A 21,879-nucleotide genomic window follows, 5' to 3' on the forward strand; every position below is an offset into this window, starting at 1 on the left:
TTCCTCACCCCTTTATGGTTTATAAAAATATCCCTCTTAGCCACATAGAACGTTTCTCTAAGACAAGGTCTGATAAACATGTTTTTCACCCTCTTATTACATCAATATCCAAATTTAATCTGAAACTCCCTGATTTAACCCATTAGCCTCACCAACACCACCTAGCCCCTGCCAGAAGAGTTAACAGGAAGTGAGTGACTTCCACTCACTCGATGGCCTTGACCATCAGTAAACTGCCCAGAAGGCAAATAAGAAAGTGACGAAGCAGAAGCGTGAATGATCCAGATGACAACGCTGTGAGCTCTTAACACCCTGGGCCTGGGGCAGAGGGTCCAAGGCCTGACCTGAGGCTCTGTTGACACCTTGCCTTCTGCTAAGTCTCAGGTTCCCCACCCTGGAGCACACCTGTGCTGGCGGGGAGGCCCTGCTGCCTGAAGAGCAAGAGCAGTGGAGAAGACAGACAGGAGTTCTGCTCTACCAGGTGTATGGACAGTCAGAAACGGTAAGTGGATGGTCCCTTCTGGGCCAGGCAGGATGCGCTCAGCCACAGAGCCCATCAGATGGGCTGAATCATACCACCAGTGTGTGCAGAGGCCCCACAGCATTGATGGAAGCCTGTGGGAGGCTCCAGGGGTCTAGGCTAATTTGCCCCAAATTGATCTGTGGAGAGACAATTCACAGCTCCTCGATTTGTCAGGAGACCAATGTGCTGAAAACTATTGGACAAAAACTTAAAAAGGGATCTAAGGACTTGGTGTCACAGACCCTGTGATTATTAGCTCAGAGGAGCCCAGGAGGAGTGAGAGGATAGAAGAGTCTCTCTAGCAACTTGGAAGCCACCACCCACAAGTCTTGTGTACTTCACCATCCTGTCCTAAGGCATAAACCACAGGGGCAGGCAGAGCTGGCTCCAGAAGTTCATTTCTGGGTGCTTATGAGGACAGCACACAGGTTTGATTGTAGGACACTAGCAGGAGTGGAGGAGGTAGCAGGAACTTTCTGTGTGTGCACATGTGCATGCGTGCACACACACACACACAGACACACACAGAGTGTGATCCCAAAGGGCATCACTGAGAGCCAGGTGGGTGGGGCATCCAGAGAATCATGCGTGTCTTGAACCTCAAGAACTTTATCAGTGACAGTGTGGGTGGGTATCTCTCTTCCAACACATTCCCCATCCATTTCTGAAGCTGGACAGAGCCACTTTCCCCACCTGCCCATCATCCCTTTGGCTGACAGAGGGATGACTGCCATCTCAGGACCTGTAGCAAAATGATGTCTTAGTTTCAATTCACATACCTGTCTGTAATTTTTCTGCAAAAAAATTTTAAGTAAGCAGTTAATTGGTCTGCTTCCAGGCCTGAGATATATTAAGACTCTGGGCCTGTCCTTGTATGGCTCACAGTTTATAGTTGGACAAGGAGGAGAGTGGGGCGAGAATTACACTCACCTATGAATTATACTATGTTCATGGCCCCAGTCCCTTTGCATTAACTATTTGCAACAATAGAATACTCCTTTATACCCAGATGGTGCTTTATTTCTCAAAGCACTTTCACACCTACTCACTCATCTGTGCAACGTTTTCCTGTCTGTTAAGCAGTGACACAGCAGAGGGGCAAGAGCTTCCTCTCCCAGGAGCTTAGACCCCAGTTCAAGTCTCAGCCTTGTCAATTACAGGCTTCAAGACTGTAGCGTATCATTGAACCTTCCAGAGTCTTAGCGTCCCTATCTCCAAAATGGAAACCACAGTGCCAATCTTGCTGGGTTGTGATCAAGTAACTGACAGGAAGTATATAAAGCTCTGGCCATAGTGTCCAACCCCTAGTATATGCTCACATTGCAGCTACTGTTGCCTTTGCTGTTTTCAGGTAGGTGCTGTGCTAGATGCTGGGAGTGCAGAGATGGATGGGGCAATCTCTATTCTTAGAATGCTCGCTATCCACAGAGGGAACAGACAAGCAAGAATAAATATAGTGTCCTGGTTGGCTACAATAGAAGTATGGGGGGAAATACTACAGAAGGAGAATCTCCCAATGACTTTTCTGGGGCCTGAGTAATAGCTAGTAGTAGTCATTTACTGAACTAACTTGGTGTGCACCCGGCACTGTGTGAAGGATTTCCCATGCACTCACAAGTACTCTGAGAGGTCAGTGTTATAATTACCCCACTTAGACAGAGGGGGAGATCAAGGGAGTTTGATTGGCACATAGCTGGTGAGTGTTGGAGTCAAGATTCAAACCACGGTCTGACTGTAAATCAGTTAGCTTTAGAAAGAATGATATTTCAAAGAACCGTAAAGGAGGAATAATGTTCATCGGGAGGATAAATGGGCATGGGGCTATGGGGGCAGAGGGGACACCATGACAATCTGAATAATCTCAACGCAGCTCTGAGGAGTAGTTGAGGCAACATTCTATCACTGTTCAACAGCCCCAAGGAAATGTTTGTTAAGTGGACTTGTGGCCTTCCCCTGGCAAATGGACACGTGCCTGGCAAAGAGAAGGCACTCCAGACCCCACATTCCATGCCCACAACCCCTGGTTCAGCCCTTTGCTTCTCTCTTGGCCTCGCCTACTGGACTCTGTAGCCCCAGCACCTAGCACAGGCCCAACCCATGATGGGCACAGTGAATGTCTGCTGAATAGAGTTGGGTCAGTGCCTTGAATCTAGAATCCAGATCTTCTAGTTTCCCCACAGGGGCTCTTTGTGCAGCATCAGATGATATCTGTGAGCAAAGGTGATGCTGCGTGTGATTCTTGCTACCTTGTGATCAGCCTGGACTCTTTGGCCAACCCCAGTTCTCTTTCCTTTGTGAACAGGGAATAACTTGTGGCATTCTCCGGGGAATGAAGATCAAGCCGGGTTCCATGGGGAAGGCCATCCCACCCTTTGACGTCCAGGTCTGATCCTAAAGGCATTGTTGGCAGGGAGCAGTTAGGGCTCAGCTTGGACCGTTATGTGACACCAGTGGTGCCCACCAGTTGTCCTTCCTCCTCTCCTCCTGTTTTTTCCTCCAGTTTCCTGTGGGTGTCTCATTTGAGAACTGTGGTATTCTGGGCATGAATGCAGCTCACCATGACAGCTAGAGCCCCACACAGTGGGTGGGAAAAAAGTACCTGGAGGTAGCACGGGCAGCTCTCTCCACCAGCTGGTGCTTTAGTTTTTCCTTACTCACGTTTTCTAACTGGAAGGCACTTTTGCTATGTCTATATATCCATGATACAAACAGACCCATGACTTGAGTTTCACCATTTGCTGATTTCAAAACTTTTGACAGTTTTATTTTATTTTCCGACAGGGCTTCTCCCGCAGTTATCCCCACTGGTGTCACGTGTATAAGCCAGGAATGTTGGGGTGGAGCAGAAGTGTTGGGGGAACCCTGCAGCTTGGTATTCATAGGCCTCTTGCTCTAGATCATTGACGACAAGGGGAATGTCCTACCGCCCGACACCGAAGGAAACATTGGCATCAGGATCAAGCCCACCAAGCCCATAGGCCTCTTCATGTGCTACCAGGTAAGGGCACCCCATCTGCCCTCAGCCAGGCCCAGAGATCCCTGCAGGGAGCCGTGCAGGTGATAAGGGAGTGGACTCAACTCTGCATCCTGAGACTTCACCTCTTTATTCGCTCTAACTCAGTGAAGACTGTTCTAGTTAATCTCCAAGTTCATAGTCTGTTCCCACATTCCTTCTCTCCTAACCCATCTGGCACTTATGGGCTGACTGATGGGGTGGAAAGAAAACCAGCTTCAGAACCACCAGACTTGGGGTCCAGTGATCTCCTGTGGTTAAGAATGCAGGCTTTGACTGGGTTCAAATCCTATCATCCCACTTACCAACAGGGTGTGAACAAATCTGTTAACCTCACTGAGCCTCCATGAGGTGCCATTGTCTCCACTTTACAGAGAAAGAAACTGCAGATTGGAAGTGGTGTCTTCCCCATGTCAAGTAAATGGCAGGTCTAAGATTCAAACCAATGAATTAGGGGTTTTGGCTCCAAACTCTACATGAGAAATCCAGGCAGTATAGGAAACTGCTATAGGCTATAAGGTATCCTGCTGAAACTCTTAATCATACAAACCCTAGCCCTCCCAGGTCAGTACTGACCAGTAAGAGGAAATTCTTAGCTCCCAAGATTGGCCATGGAAGGGTGGACAGACCCTGTAATTGATCTCAGACTCCATCTCCTTTCTCCAAAGTCACAGCCACTGGAGGTTCTCTTGGTGCCACTGTTGTCCTCACACAATGGCCTTGATGTGGCCTCTTGTGGTACTATTCTTCAAAAGCAAACATGAAGGCCTTAGCCTTAATTCTCAGCAGCACAACTTTGTTTGTATAAAAGAGAAAATAAGCACAGAGTTACATGTGGATAGATAGTGGTTCCCAACCATACCTGCAATGTTAGAATCATTTGAGGAGATTTTTAAAAAATATGTTAGTTCTTAGATCCAACCACAGTGATTCTGGTTAAATTGAACTGGAGTGATAGAGCAATGACTTTTTTCTATTGGACATGATATATTTTATTTTGCAAAGATGTCCTCACATATGCCCACACCTATGTCTCCCTTTTCACAATGCTCTCAGGACAATGAGATGATCATACTGTTCCATTGAGATTTGTTTGCTTTCCTCTTTCCTTTTTATTGACATAAAATATATATAACATAAAACTTACTGTTTTCACCGTTTGAGCATACAATTCGGCGGCACTGAGTCAATTCACAATATTGTGCAACCATCACCACTATGCATCTGCAGAAAATTTCCAGCATCTCAAACAGAAACTCAGATCTGATTAAACAAGAACTTCCCTCTCCTTCTCTCCCCAGCACCTGGAAACCTCTAATCTACTTTTTGTCTTTATGAATTTGCCTGTTTTAGGTACCTCATATAAGGGGAATCATACAACATTTGCCCTTTTGTGTGTCTGGCTTATTTCATTTAGCCCAATGTTTTCAAGGTTCGTCCACATTGTAACATGTAACAAAATGTCATTCTTTTTAAAGACTGAATAGTTTTCCATTGTATGTATGTAGCACATTTGGTATATTCAGTAGTTTCTTGATGGCCATTTGGTTATTTCTGCTGTTTGGGATCTTATGGTAATTCTATGTTTAACTTTTTGAGGAACTGTTTCCCAAAGTGGCTGCACCATTTTACATTCCCATCAGCAATGGACGAGGGTTTCAACTTCTCCATATCCTCGCCAAGATTGTTATTTTCTGATTTTTTGATAATAGCCATCTTAACTGGTGTGAAGTGCTATTTCAGTGTGGCTTTAATTTGCTTTTCCCTAATGACTACTGATGTTGAGCATCTTTTCATGTTCATATTGGCCATTTGTAGATATTCTCTGGAGAATTGTCTATTCAAGTCTTTTGCTCATTTTTAAATTGGATTTTTGTTGTTGTTGTTGAGTTATAGGAGCTCTTCAATGTCATGCACCACATAATGACGTTTTTGTCAATGATGGACCTCATATACGACAGTGGTCACATGAGATTAGTACCATATAGCCTAGATGTGTAGTGGGTTATACCATCTAGGTTTGTGTAAGTACAGTAGGGGAGGAAGAAATTTTCCTCTACCTTTCTAGGTTCTTCTGGCTAGTCTAAGAATTAAATTGACATGAGACAGATTAACAGGAAAAAAAAAAACAAACAAAACTTTAATAACACATTTAGATGGAAGAAACCCAGGAAAACCGAGTAACTCACCAAAATAGCTGAAGCCTTCACCTTAAATACCATCCTCAGCTACAGACAAAAGAAGATGTTGCAGGTGGGGAAAGTCAGGGTCTGCAAAGGGAAAGAAGGCAATTCACAGGTAGATGAAAAGGAGCAAATGTTTGGAAAACAAGTGTTTGACCACACGGAAACAGAATAACACAGAGGGGAGCCCAACGAACAGGCTTGTCTAGATTCTTCTCTGTCTACCACCTAGTTCATATTATGTTAAGGTGATAGTTTGCTTGTTGAGACAGGTTTTTTAACCTGAATTCTTTTATGCAGTTAAGGAGAAGGTAACAAGAAACACTTTCTGAGTCTTTTATTTCTTAAAAATAATCAGCCTAAAATAATCCTCATGTTAAAGAGATACATTTTGGGGTGGCAAATTTTGTTCCCCTTCAGTACACTCTGTGATGTTCACACAATGACGAAATCACCTAATGACACATTTCTCAGAACATATCCCTGTTGCCAGTGGACATATAACTGTATGTAATCTTGCCACCTCTGGCCTTCAAAGTTTCTGATGAGAATCAGCTGATAATCTTATTGAGAATTCCTTGTGTGTGATGACTCACTTCTCTCTTGCTGCCTTCAAGATTCTCTCTTTCTCTGGTTTCCAAGAGTTTGATTATAATGTGTCTTGGTGTAGGTCTCTCGGATTTATCATACTTGGATTTTTTTGAGTTTCTTGAATTTGTAGGTTCAAGAGTTTCATCACATTTAGGAAGTTTTTGGTCATTATTTTTTCAAATAATATTTCTGCCTCTCTCTCTCTCTCTTTTTCCTTCTCTCATAATGCATATGTTGGTCTGCTTGATAGTATCACAGAAGTCCATTAGACTCCATTCATTTTTCTTCTTTTTGCTCCTCAGACTCAATAATTTCAATTGTTCTATCTTATATTCTCTGATTCTTTCTTACACCAGTTCAAATATGTTGTTGAAACCCACTTGTGAATTTTTAATTTCAGTTATTGTACTCTTCAGCTCCAGAATTTTTATTTGGTTCCTTTTTATAGTTTCTTTCTCTTTGTTAATATTTTCATTTTGTCCACATGTCATTTTCCTGACTTCCTTTAGTTTTGTCCATTTTTTTCCTGAGCCATTTGACATTATTTAAAACATTTGATTAAATTATTTGCCTAGTAGGTCTGATGTGTGAGCTTTCTCGGGGATGGTTTCTATCAATCAGTTTCATTCCTTTGAATGAGCCATGTTTTGCCTTGTGATTTTTTAGTTGAAAACTGGGCCTTTCACTATTATAATGTGGTAATTCTGGAAATCCGATTCTCCCACTTCTCGAGGGGAAGAAGTTGCTCAGTTTTTTGTTTTTAACTCTTGAAGGCTATGGTAGTTCTTTGTGTTGAGATTTTTCCAAATTCTTTTTTGCAAAGACTGTTGTTTGTCATGTGTGATCACTGAAGTTTCTGTTCTTTTAGCTTATATTCAGTTACTGGTTTTTTGTTTTGTTTTCAGTTTGTTAGAAAAATCTGTATTACAAGTCTTAGTCACCTCACTATATGTGTTACAAGAACCAGTATTATGTCCATTTATTGAAAAAAGTGTCCTGAACTCAGTTTGCAAGTACCTTTGTTAGAAACATCTTTATTACATCTTGTTAAACCCTTTCCTGCATGCAGTACAGAATGGGTAGCACTACATTCACTGAAAGAGCACTTTCCTGAATGCAGTTTTCATATAGCTTGTTAGAAACTTTGCTATTACAAGTCTTGGTAAACACTTCACTACATATATTACAAGACAGATATTTCCAGCATTCAAAAAAAGAACACTTCTCAAAGAAGCTTGCAGGTAGCTTCTTTGTTCTTCATATCTATTTACTTTATTTCTTTTTTATTGAGTAACATTGGTTTATAACACTATATAAATTTCAGGTGTACATCATTATATTTTGGTTTCTGTGTGGACTACATCATGTTCACTACCCAAAGACTAATTGCCATCCATCATCGTACACATGTGCCCTACCACCTCTTTTGCCCCCCTTCCTCTCCCCTCCCCTCTGGTAACCACCAATTTAATCTCCATGTCTATGTGTTTGTTGTTGTTTTTATCTTCTACTTACGAGTGAAACCGTGCAGTATTTGACTTTCTCCATCTGACTTATTTTGCTTAGTATGATACCCTCAAGGTCCACGCATATTGCTGCAAATGGTAAGATTTCATCTTTTTTATAGCAGAGTAGTATTCCACGGTGTATATATACCACATCTTCTTTATCCATTCATCTCTTCATGAGCACTTAGGTTGTTTCCAAGTCTTAGCTATTGTGAATAATGCTGCAATGAACATAGGGTTGCATCTATCTTTACACTTTTGTGGTTTTGTGTTTTTTGGATAAATACCCAGAAGTGGAATATCTGGATCATATAGCAGTTCTATTCTTAATTTTTTGAGGAATCTCCACACTCCTTTCCATAGTAGCTGCACAAGTTTACATTCCTACCGCAGTGTATGAGAGTTCCCTTTTCCCTACATCTTCTCCAACACTATTTATTTCTTGTCTTGTTAATTATAGCCATTCTAATGGGCATGAGGTGGTATCTCATTGTGGTTTTGATTTGCATTTCCCTAATAATTACTGATGTTGAACATCTTTTCATGTGCCTATTGGCCATCTGTATATCTTCTTTGGAAAAATGTCTGTTCATATCATTTGCCCATTTTCTAATTGGGTTGTTTGTTTCTTTGTTGTTGAGATGTATGAGTTCTTTATATATTTTGGATATTAACCCCTTATCAGACGTATGGTTTGCAAATATCTTCTCCCAATTGTTAGGTTGTCTTTTCATTTTGTTGATGGTTTCCTTTGCTGTGCAGAAACCTTTTAGTCTGATGTAGTCCCATTTGTTTATTTTTTCTTTTGTTTCCCTTGTCTGGTAAGACACAGTATTTGAAAAGATGCTGCTAAGACTGATGTCAAAGAGCATACTGCCTATGTTTTCTTCTAGAAGTTTTATGGTTTCAGGTCTTACATTCAAGTCTTTAATCCACTTTGAGTTAGTTTTTGCATATGGTGTAAGAGAATGGTCTACTTTCCTTCTTTTGCTTGTGGCTGTCCAGTTTTCCCAACACTGTTTATTGAAGAGAGTTTTCTTTCTCTACTGTATGTTCCTGGCTCCCTCGTCGAAAATGACCTGTCCATAGATGTGTGGGTTTATTTCCAGGATCTTGATTCTGTTCCACTGATCTGCGTGTATCTTTTTGTGCCAGTACCATGCAGTTTCGAACACCATAGGTTTGTAGTATATTTTGAAATCAGGGAGTGTGATACTTCCAGCTTTGTTCTTTTTTCTCAGGATTTCTTTGGCTATATGGGGTCTTTTATTGTTCCATATAAATTTTAGGATTTTTTGTTCTATTTCTATGAAAAATGTCATTGGAACTTTGATAGGGATTGCATTGAGTCTGTTGATTGCTTTAGTAAGTACGGACATTTTAACTGTTTGATTCTTCGAAGCCAAGAACATGGAATATCTTTCCATATCTTAGTGTCTTCTTTGATTTCTCTCAACAATATTTTCTAGTTTTCAGTGTATAGTTCTTTCACCTCTTTAGTTAAATTTATTCCAAGATATTTTATTCTTTTTGTTGTGATTGTAAATGGGATTGTATTCTTAATTTCTCTTTCTGCTATTTCATTGTTAATGTGTAGAAATGCAACTGATTTTTCTATGTTGATTCTGTACTCTGCAACTTTACTGAATTCATTTATTATTTCTAATAGTTTTTTTGTGTATTTTTTTTAGAGTTTTCTCTATATAAAATCATTTCATCTGCAAATAGTGACAGTTTTACTTCTTCTTTTCCAATTGGGATCCCTTTTATTTCTTTTTCTTGCCTGATTGCTCTGGCTAGGACTTCCAATACTCAATACTATGTTAAGTAAGAATGGTGAAAGTGGGCATCCTTGTCTGCTTCATGTCTTTAAGGGATAGCTTTCAGTTTTTCACCATTGAGTATATTAGCTGTGAGTTTGGCATATATGGCCTTTCTTATGTTAAGGTAGTTTCCTTCTACACCTGTTTTATTCAGAGTTTTTATCATAAATGGATGCCTTATCTTGTTGAATTCTTTCTCTGTATCTGTTGAGATGATTGTGTGATTTTTATTCTTCATTTTGTTAATGTGGTGTATCATATTGATTGATTTGTGGATGTTGAATTATCCCTGCATCCCTGGAATAAATCCCACTTGATCATGCTGTATGATCTTTTTAATGTATTTTTGTATTCAATTGGCTTGTATTTTGTTGAGGATTTTTGCATTGATGTTCATCAGTAATATTGGCCTGTAATTTTCTTTTTTGTGTGTTGTCCTTGCCTGGTTTTGGTATCAGGGTAATGTTGGCCTCGTAGAATGAGTTAGGAAGCTTCCCTTCCTCTTCAATTTTTTGGAAGAGTTTGAGAAGTAGAGGTATTAAGTCTTCTTTGAATATTTGGTAGAACTTGCCAGGGAAGCCGTCTGGTCCTGCACTTTTGTTTTTTGGGAGGTTTTTGATTACTGTTTTGATCTCCTTACTGGTGATTGGTCTATTCAAATTCTCTATTTCTTCTTGATTCACTTTTGGAAGGTTGTATTTTTCTAAGAATTTGTCCATGTTTTCTAGATTGTCCAATTTGTTGGCATATAGCTTTTTGTGGTATTCTCTTATAATCTTTCGTATTTCTGAAATGTCCATTGTAATTTCTCCTCTTTCGTTTCTGATTTTATTTGAGTGTTCTCTTTTTTTCTTGGTGAGTCTAGCTAAAGGTTCGTCAATTTTGCTTATCTTTTCAAAGAACCAGCTTTTAGTTTCATTGATTTTTTTTTCTATTTTTTGGGGTCTCTATTTCATTTATTTCCCTTCTGATTTTTATTATTTCCTTCCTTCTGCTGATTTTGGGCTCTGTTTGTTCTTCTTTTTCTAGTTCCTGTAGGTGCACTGTTAGATTGTTTATTTGAGATTTTGCTTGTTTTTTGAGGTAGGTCTGTGTTACTGTAAACTTCCCTCTTAGTACTGCTTTTGCTGTATCCAATAAATTTTGGTATGTCATATTTTCATTGTCATGTGTCTCCAGGTATTTTTTGACTTCTTCTTTGGTGTCTTCATTGACCCAATAGTTGTTCAGTAGCATTTTGTTTAATCTCCACATATTTTTGACGTTTCTAGTTTTCTTCTTGTAGTCGATTTCTAGTTTCATATGATTGTGATCAGAAAAGATGCTTGGTAGTATTTCAATCTTCTTGTATTGTCTGTTTATTGAGACGTGTTTTGTGGCCTAATATGTGATCTATCCTGGAGAATATTCTGTGTGCATTTGAAAATAATGTGTATTTTGTGGTTTTTGGATGGTGTTCTGCACATATCTACTAAGTCTATCTGGTTTAATGTGTCATTTAAGGCCATTGTTTCTGTATTGATCTTCTGTTTGGATGATCTATCCATTGATGTAAGTGGAGAGTTAACGTCCCCTAGTATTATTATGTTACTGTCTATTTCTCTTTTTATGTCTGTTAATAGTTGCTTTCTATATTTAGGTGCGCCTATGTTGGATGCATGGATATTTACATGTATTATATCCTCCTGTTGGATTGTTCTCTTTATCATTATGTAGTGCCCTTCTTTGTCTCTTGTCACAGTTTTTGTTTTAAAGTCTATTTTGTCTGATATAAGTATTGGTATCCCAGCTTTCTCTTCATTGCCATTTGCATGAAGTACCTCTTCCCATCCCTTGACTTTCAGTTTGTGAGTGCTTTAGGTTTGAAGTGTGTCTCTTGTGTGCAGCACATATGGGTCTTGTTATTTTATCCATTCAGCCACCCTATGTCTTTTGATTAGAGCATTTAGTCCATTGAAATTTAAAGTAGCTGTTGATAAGTACGTAGTTATTGCTATTTTGTTACTTTTTTCCAGGTGTTTTAGTAGTTTTTCTCTGTTCTTCTCTTGCTCTCTTCCCTTGTGATTTGGTGGCTTTCTTTAGTATTATGTTTGGGTTTATTTCTCTTAATTTTTTGTGTATTTATTATAGGTTTCTGGTTTGTGATTACCATGAGGTTCATATATAATAACATACGTAAATAGCAATCTATGTTAAGTTGATGGTCTCTTAAGTTTGACGTCTTACTAAAAGCCCTACACTTTTACTCACTCCCCCCACATTTTATGTGTTTGATATCGTATTTAACCTCTTTTTGTGTGTGGGTGTATCCCTTAACTTCTTATGGAAATAGATAATTTTAGTACTTTTGTCTTTTGACCTTCATATTAGCTTTATATGATCTGCTACATTTACTGCATATTTGCCTTTACCAGTGACGGTTTTTCCTTGATAATTTTCTTATTCCTATTTGTGGTCTTTTCTTTTCCACTTAAATAAGTTCCTTTAACATTTCTTGTAAGGCTGGTTTCTTAGAGATAACCTCCTTTAGTTTGTGCTTTTCTGGAAAACTATTTATCACTCCTTCCATTCTGAATGATAACCTTGCTGGGTAGAGTATTCTTGGCTGTCAGTTTTTTCCTTTCAGCACTTTGAAATGTCATGGCACTCCCTTCTAGCCTGTAAGGTTTCTGCTGAGAAGTCAGCTAATAGCCTTTTAGGGTTTCTTTTGCATGTAACTTGTTGCCTTTCTCTTGCAGCTTTTAGGATTCTCTTTTTATCTTTAATTCTTGACATTTTAATTAAAATGTGTCTTGGTGTTGGCCTCTTTGGGTTCATCTTGTTTGGTGCTCTCTGTGCTTCCTATACCTGCATATCTGTTTATTTCCTTAAGTTAGGAAAGTTTTCAGTGACTATTTCTTCAAATAGGTTCTCTGCCCCTTTGTCTCTCTCTTCTCCTCTGGGACACTGATGATATGGATGTTAGTATGCTTGATGTTGGCCCAGAGTGCCCTTAGACTGTCCTCGTCTTTTAAATTATTTTTTCTTTTTTCTGTTCAGCTTGAGTGATTTCTTCTGTTCTTTCCTCCAGGTCACTGATCCATCCTTCTGTGTCATCTACTCTGCTGTTGATTCCCTCTAGTGAATTTTTCATTTCTATTATTGTATAATATTCTTCAGTTCTGATTGGTTCTTTTTTATATTTTCCAGTTCTCTGTTGAAGTTCTCACTGTGTTCATCTATTCTTCTTCCAAGATCAGTGCGCTCTGTGTGAGGCACCCCTCCAGCACTTAGCCAAGCTTGCTCTGAGCCTAGGGATCAGCCTGATGTGAAAGCTTCATGTCTTCTCAGGACTTTCTGAGCATGCGTCCTGCCTGGGGATGTGATGGCCTTAAAAATTCCCCCATGTTCACAGCTGTCTTGAATGTCTTAATTTCCCAGAAAATCTCTCCCTAGCTTCTCCTCCAGATCTTGATGGTCTACTGTATATCTCCACCCATAATCTCTTAGCTCTGGCATCTTTAGTTTCATAGTCTGCCTTGTAGCTTTTATGAGCAGTTCCTGCTGCTCTTCCCATCTGTATTCTGAATTGTGTGAAATGAGTGCCTTGCATCAGTCCTTCAGGTGTCCCCCCCGACAAGTTAGAACAGATGTACACAATAATTTTCAAATAAGATCTGCTCTGCTCCCTCTGGTTGGAGCAGGGGGACTGGGAACCTGGCTACTGTCTACTCAAGACCAAATCTGCCATGCTGGGGAAAGGGGGGACAAGACTGAATAAAAATGGCATGAAACTTTCCTATCATTTTGAAGATGGCTTTTTCTTGATTGAGTCTTTGCATGGTTGCTGTAAACCTTTGACACTTTTCCAGAGCTCCTGGACAAAGTCAGCTCAGACAGACCCTGATAGTTTGTTTGTTTGTTTGTTTTTGATGTTTTTTGGGGATTAAGAGCTTAGAGCTTCCTAGTAGGCCATTTTTTTTACATCACTCCCCATAGCATTTTTTAAAAGCAGGCACGGTTAAGAACCCACTTGGGTGTCTTTGTGGACTCTGCCCACATCTGTGTGGTAGATGGGATACTGTCCCCCTACCATTCAGGAGCTTTTCTTTGGCCTTAAGAGCATCATTCCTTCCCTGGATGTGTGAGTCCCATCATCCAGATTTCAGTCTCTGACCCTACCTCAGATAACCAGCATGAAGAAAGTTCATTCCCATGGAAGACCTGTCCACAGCGGTGTGTCAGGTCAGCTGTATCAAAACACAGCACACTGAGTTGGACAGCAGTTCAAGTGGCACATGAATGGGGGTGGGACTTTGCTGTACCCCCTGATGCAGTGCTTTCTAAATTTCAGTCATCTGTGTCCACATCCACTATTTTTTACCTTGTCTGTGCACCATCTATATTATCACTTAATTTTTCCCTCTAAATCCACTTATTATTTTACTTTAAAACATTTGTTTTAAAAAAAAGTTGATCTCGTATCACAAGTGTTAAACAGCGTCACTTGCCAAAAGCAGAAGGCAATTATAACCATAACAATAATACAAACAAAATAACTTTCTTAAATTTTAGCTACATCCTGTTCCTGCTAAAAGTTCTAATCTTGAAACATACTTTCCTCTTGGTAGTTCCAGAGCTTTTAAAAACATGTCAGAGCCAAATCAGAACAATTGCAAGGAAATCTAAAAAGAGGGGTGATTCAACGTTTTTAAAATGTTTTTTTCTGGAACTTCTTAAAATCATGTCACGTTCCACAACAAGGAAGATGCCAACACACTGGCTCAGGGGCCAAGTGCACAGTCTGTAGACCAAAAATTAAATTCAAATACCAACCCTTCCACTGACCAGCTGAGTGACTTTGAGCAAGTGATTGTGCCTCTCTGAGCATCAGTTTCCTCTTCTGTAACGTGGGCTATAAAAAATGCCAGCCTCACACAAAACCTGTACACAACTGTTCATAGCGGCTTTATTTACAATAGCTAAAAACTGGAAACACCCCAGACGACCTTCAAGGGGTGAATGGTTAAACAAACTGTGGTTCATTCAAAACATGAAATACTGTTCAGCAATAAATAGGATCAAACTATACTGATGAATACAACAACTTGGATGAATCTCTAGGGAACTACATTGAATGAGAAAATAAAGAAGAGCCAGTCCCAAAGCTTCCATATTACACACTTAGGGAACATTCTTAAAATGACAAAATTATAAAAATGGAGAACAGACTAGTCATTACCAAGGGGTTAGCGATGGAGAGTGAGGTAGAAGAAGGAAGAGGAGGGAGTTGGACGTGGATATAAAAGCCACATGAGAGCTCCTAGTGATGACGGGACTGTTCTGTCTCTTGACTCTGGTGGTGGACACACAAGCTGACATGTGATAAAATTGCATTGTACTAAATACACTCACACACACACAAACAGACACACACAATTGAGTACAAGTAAGAATCTGGGGAAATCTGGATAAGTTCAGTGGATTGCATATATGTCAATATCCTGGTTGTGACATTAAACTAAGTTTTGCAAGATGTTACCATTGGGAGAAACTCGATAAAGGGCACACAGGCACTCTCTGTATTATTTCTTACAGCTTGCATGCAAATCTACCATTGTCTTAAAATTAAAAGTTTAATTAAGATAATACCAGCCTCATAGACTTTCTGTGAGGATCAGATGAGGTAGTGTTTTGGGAAGAAAACTCATTGAGCAAATGTTTATTGACACCTCCTGTCTGCCCAGGCCCTGTGTGAAGGCTGATCTTCTCACAGTGAACCAAATACACAAGTTCATGTTCCAGTGGACATTGTCTTCTACTGGAGTGCCACACAAAAGTGAGGTGTTATTTTGAAAAATTATCTTTAAAATTGGCTTAATATTGCCCACTAATGGAGCAGTAGCATGCATTGAGTGTTTGCATGTAAAGAAAATAGACTCAGAAAGGTGATGAGACTTGACCAGGTGCCAGGTAGAGCGAGAAAGAGGATTTGAACCCAGATCTGAGCCCCAGGTTGCAGTTCTTCATCTCTAAACTCGCTGCCTTCTCCATAAAGGGGTGCTGTTCTGTTTACAGGATGACCCTGTGAAGACAGCAGAAACGGAGTGTGGGGACTTTTACAACACTGGGGACAGAGCGACCATGGATGCAGAGGGCTACATCTGGTTCCTGGGGAGGAGTGATGATGTCATCAATGCCTCTGGGTAGGTGTGGCTGACCCTGAGCCAGGAGGGATCACCCTCACATGCCTGGTGGGGTCTAGCTTTCCCAGACATTCCTCCATGCATTGGGCATGGGACCCTCAGCCTAATTCTGAACAGAGCCACATCTATGGGGCCCTGGCCCTGGGGTATCTGTGCACTTCCCCCAACCCCTGCATCCAGAAGAATCAATCAAAACGAAGTTCAAGAAGGTCTGGAAGAAAAACCATAATAAGACATCACGCAATTTAAAGAGAAGGGATGGCACGGGAAGAGAGACTTGTTTTGGCTCCTATTGGTGGGAGGAGATTGTTCTCCGTGCTCCTCTGATGGGCACATGTCACAGAAAATCATCATCATCATCATCATCATCATCATCGCAGCTAAGCATTATGGAGTACTTACTATGTGAAAGCACTCTCCTCAGTGTTTTGTATAACCCAGTAGATGCAATTATTCTCATTTTACACATGAGAAAACTGAGTCACTGACCAGTGAAGTAAGTTGTCTAAAGTTTCAAAGACAGTACAGTTTGCAGACCAGATTCAAACCAAGGTAGGGTGTCTCCCAACGTGTTGTCCCAACCCTTACGTGATCTAGGGGGGAAAATGACACAAGTAAAAAGCTCTCTTATTTCACGGAAATTGAGATTGTTTTATTTTTTAATTTCTAAAACAAATGCTGATGTAGTGGGGAATGGGATGGAGAACTTTCATGAATGTTTAAGATAAAGTTTGAGGCTTCCAAGAGGTTCCATGCTGGAGGAGGCTCCTTAAGCTGAGCTGCAGAGCTCTAGGAGGACGGAGCTTCCACTCTCCTCCCTCCCAGAAGCAGCGAGGTCAGACGCCCTGAAGAGCATCTGTGCCTCGTGTTTCTTAGCATGGAACGTCCAGGTCTCCTGTAGTGGTCCCGCTACACAGCCTTTCGCAGGCCTCTGACTCCCTGTGACAGTTACCCTCTGTGCCAAGGGGAGATATGAGCCCCCAGAACATGAGATTCGAGGGCCTGGGTCACCCCAGCCCTGGCATCTGCTCAGAACCAGAGAAGGAACCATCGATCCTGCAGGTATCGCATCGGGCCAACAGAGGTGGAGAATGCCCTGGCCGAGCATCCAGCAGTGGCTGAGTCAGCTGTGGTGAGCAGCCCGGACCCGATTCGAGGGGAGGTGAGGAAGAGGACACGGAGGGCATCGTGTCTGTGTGGGCACTGGGTGCAGGGGAAACTTCCAGGCCATATCTACCCAGGACCTAGGCTGGAGGGAGGGCGCAGTTGGTGTGCGTGTGCACTTACACTGTGTGGTCACCAGGGGGCACTGTGGCCTCATGTGTGACTGAAAATGCTGCTGCTGCTGCTGCTGACGTCTAATATTTTAATGAGCTCTTATTATGTGCTCACTCATCTATTCCTCACAACAACCTAGTGAGTTCAGGACACTTATTATACCCTTTTTATACATAAGGAGACAGAGGCCTAAAGAAGTTAAACAACGTGCCCAGATCACACAGTGGTGGAGCCAGAATGAGAATCTAAGCAGTCTGGCTCCAGAGCATGCCTTCCTTGATTCAGCAGGTGTTTACTGAGCACCTGCTATGTACAAGGCCCTGTCCATAAATAATAACATAAGAATAATAAATTACCACAATTATTAAATGCCCACAAGGTTCCAGGCACAGAAGTATACATACAACAATAGCAAAAATGATGAGGATGATAATGCTGATCGGAATAATAATAAAGTTAAACTAGCTTCATGTTTTACATGTATTATCTCGTGGAATCTTCACATAAACCCAGCGAGGAATGAACCTGTACTGTGCCCATTCCACGGAGAAGGAAAGTGAGGGTACGAGAGGTTAAGTAACTTTGCGAGGCGTAGAGTGGAGACTGGAAGTGTTGGCAGTAGAACCTGGTCCTGTCCTGTTCCAAAGGCTCAAATGTCAACTTGGTTTTTTTGTTCATTAAGTAAATATTTACTTTTTTAAACTATTCAGTTGGTTGGCACTCACCTTGAACCTCCCATCTGGTTCTGCACCGCAGGTGGTGAAGGCGTTTGTTGTCCTGACCCCACAGTTTCTGTCCCGGGACAGGGACCAGCTCACCAAGGAGCTGCAGGAGCACGTGAAGTCAGTGACGGCTCCGTACAAGTACCCGAGGAAGGTGAGTGAGGGCAGACGGACGGGCTGGTCCCCCGAGCCGTTCCTGCTGCTTCGCTGCCCCAAGTCTCAGAGGGTGGCTGGGGTGAACCTTAAACAGCCAATGGGACTAGCATTTTTCTCTTCAGATGAGACAATTGGCGTAGGGGTGGGGTGGAGCCAACTTAATCCAATGGAACCTCTATCCTGTCTCAGAAACCAAAGAAGAATCCATCACTGGCACGTTAACCTAAAGGAAAAAATCAGACAAGTGCCCAATGCTATCCAAGAAGGTTGTTTAAAGTCTTTCAAAATTTGAGAAAGAAATCCAAATCAGCAGCTTCCAAACTGTTTTTAAACATAATTCATGCTAAGAAATACATTCTATATTGCAGCTCAAAACATATATACATACATAACAAAAATTAACAAAATAATGTTTATCCTTACAACATGCAATGTATTCTGATATTCTTTATTCTACTTCTTTTGTTTTAAATGCTGCATGCAAACTCCAAAAATGTCCAACAATAGAGAAACGATTAAGTTATTCATGAAGTTTAATATTATCCTGTAATTCAAAATGATATTGCAAATCTTTTATTTTTAATATTAAAATATCACAACAATATATTATTAAGAGAAAAAAGCAGGAAATGAAAGAATATACATGATATTATCCTATTTATTTGCTTTAAAAGCAAAGTTTGAAAGGATACATATGCCAAAAGTTCACATTTTCTTCCTCTGTAATCGTACTTCGCTTCATTGTCTGAATGTTGACAATACAGACTAGAAATAAAGAGCTAACATCTATTGAACGTGTAGCATGTGGGCCAGGCCCTGGACTCAGTGCTTCACATGCATTGCTATTTTATTTAATCATCTCCACAACCCGAGATGTTCTAATCCTACTGCTTCACAGAGAGGAAACTGAGGCTCAGAGACTCACAGTACGTTGCCAGAGATTAGAGTTAATAAAAAGCAGAGCTGAACTCAGACCCGTGTGTACCTGACAACAGAGTTCATGCTTCTAACATCAGGCCCTGCTGCCTCCCAGAGAGAACAGAGGGCACGAAGCAGGCAGGATGGGCTAGATGTTATTGTGGGGAACAAATAGCCCCCAAAGTCTCAGTGGCTTATAACAAGGAAGGCATCTTCCTTGCTCATGTCACATGTCCACCATGTCCAGGCTCTCCTGGGACCAGGATAAAGGAGCAGCCACCATGCAGGTATCTGCCAGGTGCTATAAGAGATGGACAGAGAGGGTGGCCAGGCTCAGTGGTTCCCAACTCTTCTGTTAGAGGTGGCACACTTCACTCCCACTCACGTTTCTTCGATCAAAGCCTGTCCCAGGGCTGCATCCCCCTTCAGGGGGACTGTGCAGTCTGGGGCACTATGCAGGAGCAAAGGAGGGGAGGGGGGATTGGTAGGAAATGACAGCGGGACTAAGTCAGGGTGGATTTGCTTTCTCCTCAACCAGGTGGAGTTTGTCCCAGAGCTGTCCAAAACCGTCACTGGCAAGATTAAAAGGAATGAACTTCGGAAAAAGGAGTTTGGTCAGCTGTAATCGTCAATAAACTCAGAAACCACTGTGTGACTGGGTAAATCCCTGGCCACCTCAGTTTCCCCATATGGCGAGGGTGAGGATGGGGGTGTTGAGAGAGTTGACTTGGAAGAGTATCAGGAGTGCCAATATTTCAGCATTTTTGTTTCTTTCAGATTAATATCAGTCACTCTTTTTCCTCCAAGTCTCCTCTTCCTTCTGGATTGCCCAGATGAGCACACAGATTGGGGCTGGAGGTAATAAAATATGAATATGAACATCAACGGTGCCCCTGTGTTGTGCATTCATTCTATTGATGAACTTATGCTAAATCTGGTCCCTCTGTAATTGGCCCCAATCCCCATCAGAGAGAGCCCGGGGCCTGATTCTCCCTGTTGGCCCCAGCTTCCTGGGTGGCCCTGTGCACCCAGTAGATGGCCCAGACACAGAGGTCCAGGAGAGATGCTCTGAGCAGCCCCAGACACCAGTCTCTCCTAGGTCCCAGCCTAAGTCCCACATGGGTGAGTGAGGGACCTGCTCTCTGGGAACCCAGGAGTCCTGTAGGACTCTTCCAGACCTCTCCAGAGGTACCCAGTCCTTCAGTCATACCCAGGAGCTTTTGCCTCTCAGCTTTCCCCGATATGTGCCCACCCACTCATCTCTTCCAAAGGCCCAGGTATCCCCCAGCCCTTCCCAGGGGTCCAGTATCCCCCCCCACATCCTTCCCCTCACACTCTATAACACCCTCCTGACATTCAGAGCCCTCCTGCCCCCCTGGCCTGTGGTTCTGTGAACTGATCCTTCACTCTGTCCATCCTTGGAGACTGAGATGGGACCACTAGGGGGAAAAGCAGAGGCTGGGAGGAGCAGAGGCAGAAGGGGCCGAGGCTGCGGGTGGGAGAAGCACATACTGTCTCCTTCTCACCCACCATTAGGGTCACCCTTGGAGAAATCCCCTCTGCAGCTGCCCTTTTCTGGGGCACAGACACACACACTCCTAGGGAAATAAGACATCACAAGCACAGGCATGGAATCACCTCCATCCTCACCTGGGGACTCAGGCATAGGGCTCAGGGACAGGCTCACACACAGACCCACACTGCAGACACAGGCAACAACCCTTGAGGAGAACATATGCATGCACAGACACACACACTTAGGGCCACATGAGACAGCCCTATAGGGCAAACCCTACACACATTGGACACACACACAGAGAACACAGACACACACTTAGATACAATCAAGAACACCCAAAGGGGCAGCAAATTCACACACACAACCAACACACACAGATATAAAATACAGACACAGATGCTCCAGCAGGGACACACATGCCCAGAGACACACACAGAGATTTGCACAACTGACACACACTCATTTAGAGATACAGACACACAAATGCATAAAGAAATACACAGAGACACAGAGAGTGTCACACAGCAGAAAACTCATGTCCACAGTCAATATACTCACAGACACAGAAACTCAGACTCTCAGATCCATAATGCAGAATTACACAGCCAAACACACATGCACAAACACACACACACTCCCGACCCTCATCCCCTATCCCAGCCCACAAGACAGACAGACAGCCCTGGCACTCAATGGAGGCCACCGCAGGTAGACAGGATGAATAGACCCCGGCATGACCTGCCCCACCTAAGCTGTCATGAAAGGGGGCGTTTTCCTGATTCCAAAGCAAGGGCTGGGGATCTGCCTCACGCCAGGGCCTTCTGGATGGCTGTGCCTGCGTCCTGAGATGCCAGAGAGTGACCAGGGCAGGGTTGCTCTGGGGACAGGGGCCCAGGGTAGGGACAGGGACCCTGACAGTGTGCACAGTGTTTTGGATGGGGCTTAGCAGATCCCAAGGAGAAGAGAGGAAGAGAGGCAAACCTCCCCAGGACCCTGCCATGCCTCAGAGTGGACTCTCCCACAATATTGACGATATTGACAATAACAATAATGCCATCATCAGGACTATTATATGACAATATTATCATCACCACCAGTCAGTCTCAGGTCGAAGAGCAAGGGGGTGTGACCATAGCTGGCTGGTTTGGCCTCATCGTCTGAGCAGGGCAGACCCCAAGCAAAGCTGGGCCCTGGGCAAAGCTTCTCATTGGCCCCTTCTCCCTCTGTGGTCTCCAGGCCTCAGCCTCCCCCTCTCCCAAAATCACCTCCCAGACCAAAGTCCCCTCTGACCCTTTTCTCAGTCTGGGTACAGCCCTTTCCCTGCCCGCACTCAACCTGATTCCCCATGTGTGCAAGGTGGATAGAGATGGTACCGACCTCTGGATCCCATGAGATGACGCCTGCACAGTGCAGTGCTTAGCACAGGCCCACAAGAGGGGCCTTTGGTTGTCACTGATGCC

The 21,879-nt window shown here is 42.4% G+C and overlaps 1 protein-coding gene across 8 annotated transcripts in view; it reads left to right on the forward strand.

Moving 5' to 3' along the window:
- Nucleotides 1-19,785, forward strand: part of LOC139040204 (acyl-coenzyme A synthetase ACSM1, mitochondrial-like) — a 44,879-nt gene extending 25,094 nt beyond the window's left edge. For 3 of the 8 annotated variants that reach the window (XM_070484744.1, XM_070484743.1, XM_070484745.1), the window contains exons 8-14: nucleotides 379-502; nucleotides 2,826-2,906; nucleotides 3,420-3,521; nucleotides 15,699-15,826; nucleotides 16,889-16,988; nucleotides 17,861-17,980; nucleotides 19,439-19,785. In XM_070484744.1, the coding sequence (XP_070340845.1) occupies nucleotides 379-502; nucleotides 2,826-2,906; nucleotides 3,420-3,521; nucleotides 15,699-15,826; nucleotides 16,889-16,988; nucleotides 17,861-17,980; nucleotides 19,439-19,525 (742 nt within the window). In that variant the 3' untranslated portion in view covers nucleotides 19,526-19,785. The remainder of the gene's footprint in view (nucleotides 1-378; nucleotides 503-2,825; nucleotides 2,907-3,419; nucleotides 3,522-15,698; nucleotides 15,827-16,888; nucleotides 16,989-17,860; nucleotides 17,981-19,438) is intronic. The other 5 variants (XM_070484749.1, XM_070484748.1, XM_070484750.1 and 2 more) reach the window with 2 other exon arrangements.
- Nucleotides 19,786-21,879: the final 2,094 nt, after the last annotated feature.

This window comes from Equus asinus, chromosome 14 (genome assembly GCF_041296235.1).
Source record: "Equus asinus isolate D_3611 breed Donkey chromosome 14, EquAss-T2T_v2, whole genome shotgun sequence".
Classification (NCBI taxonomy): Eukaryota; Metazoa; Chordata; class Mammalia; order Perissodactyla; family Equidae; genus Equus; species Equus asinus.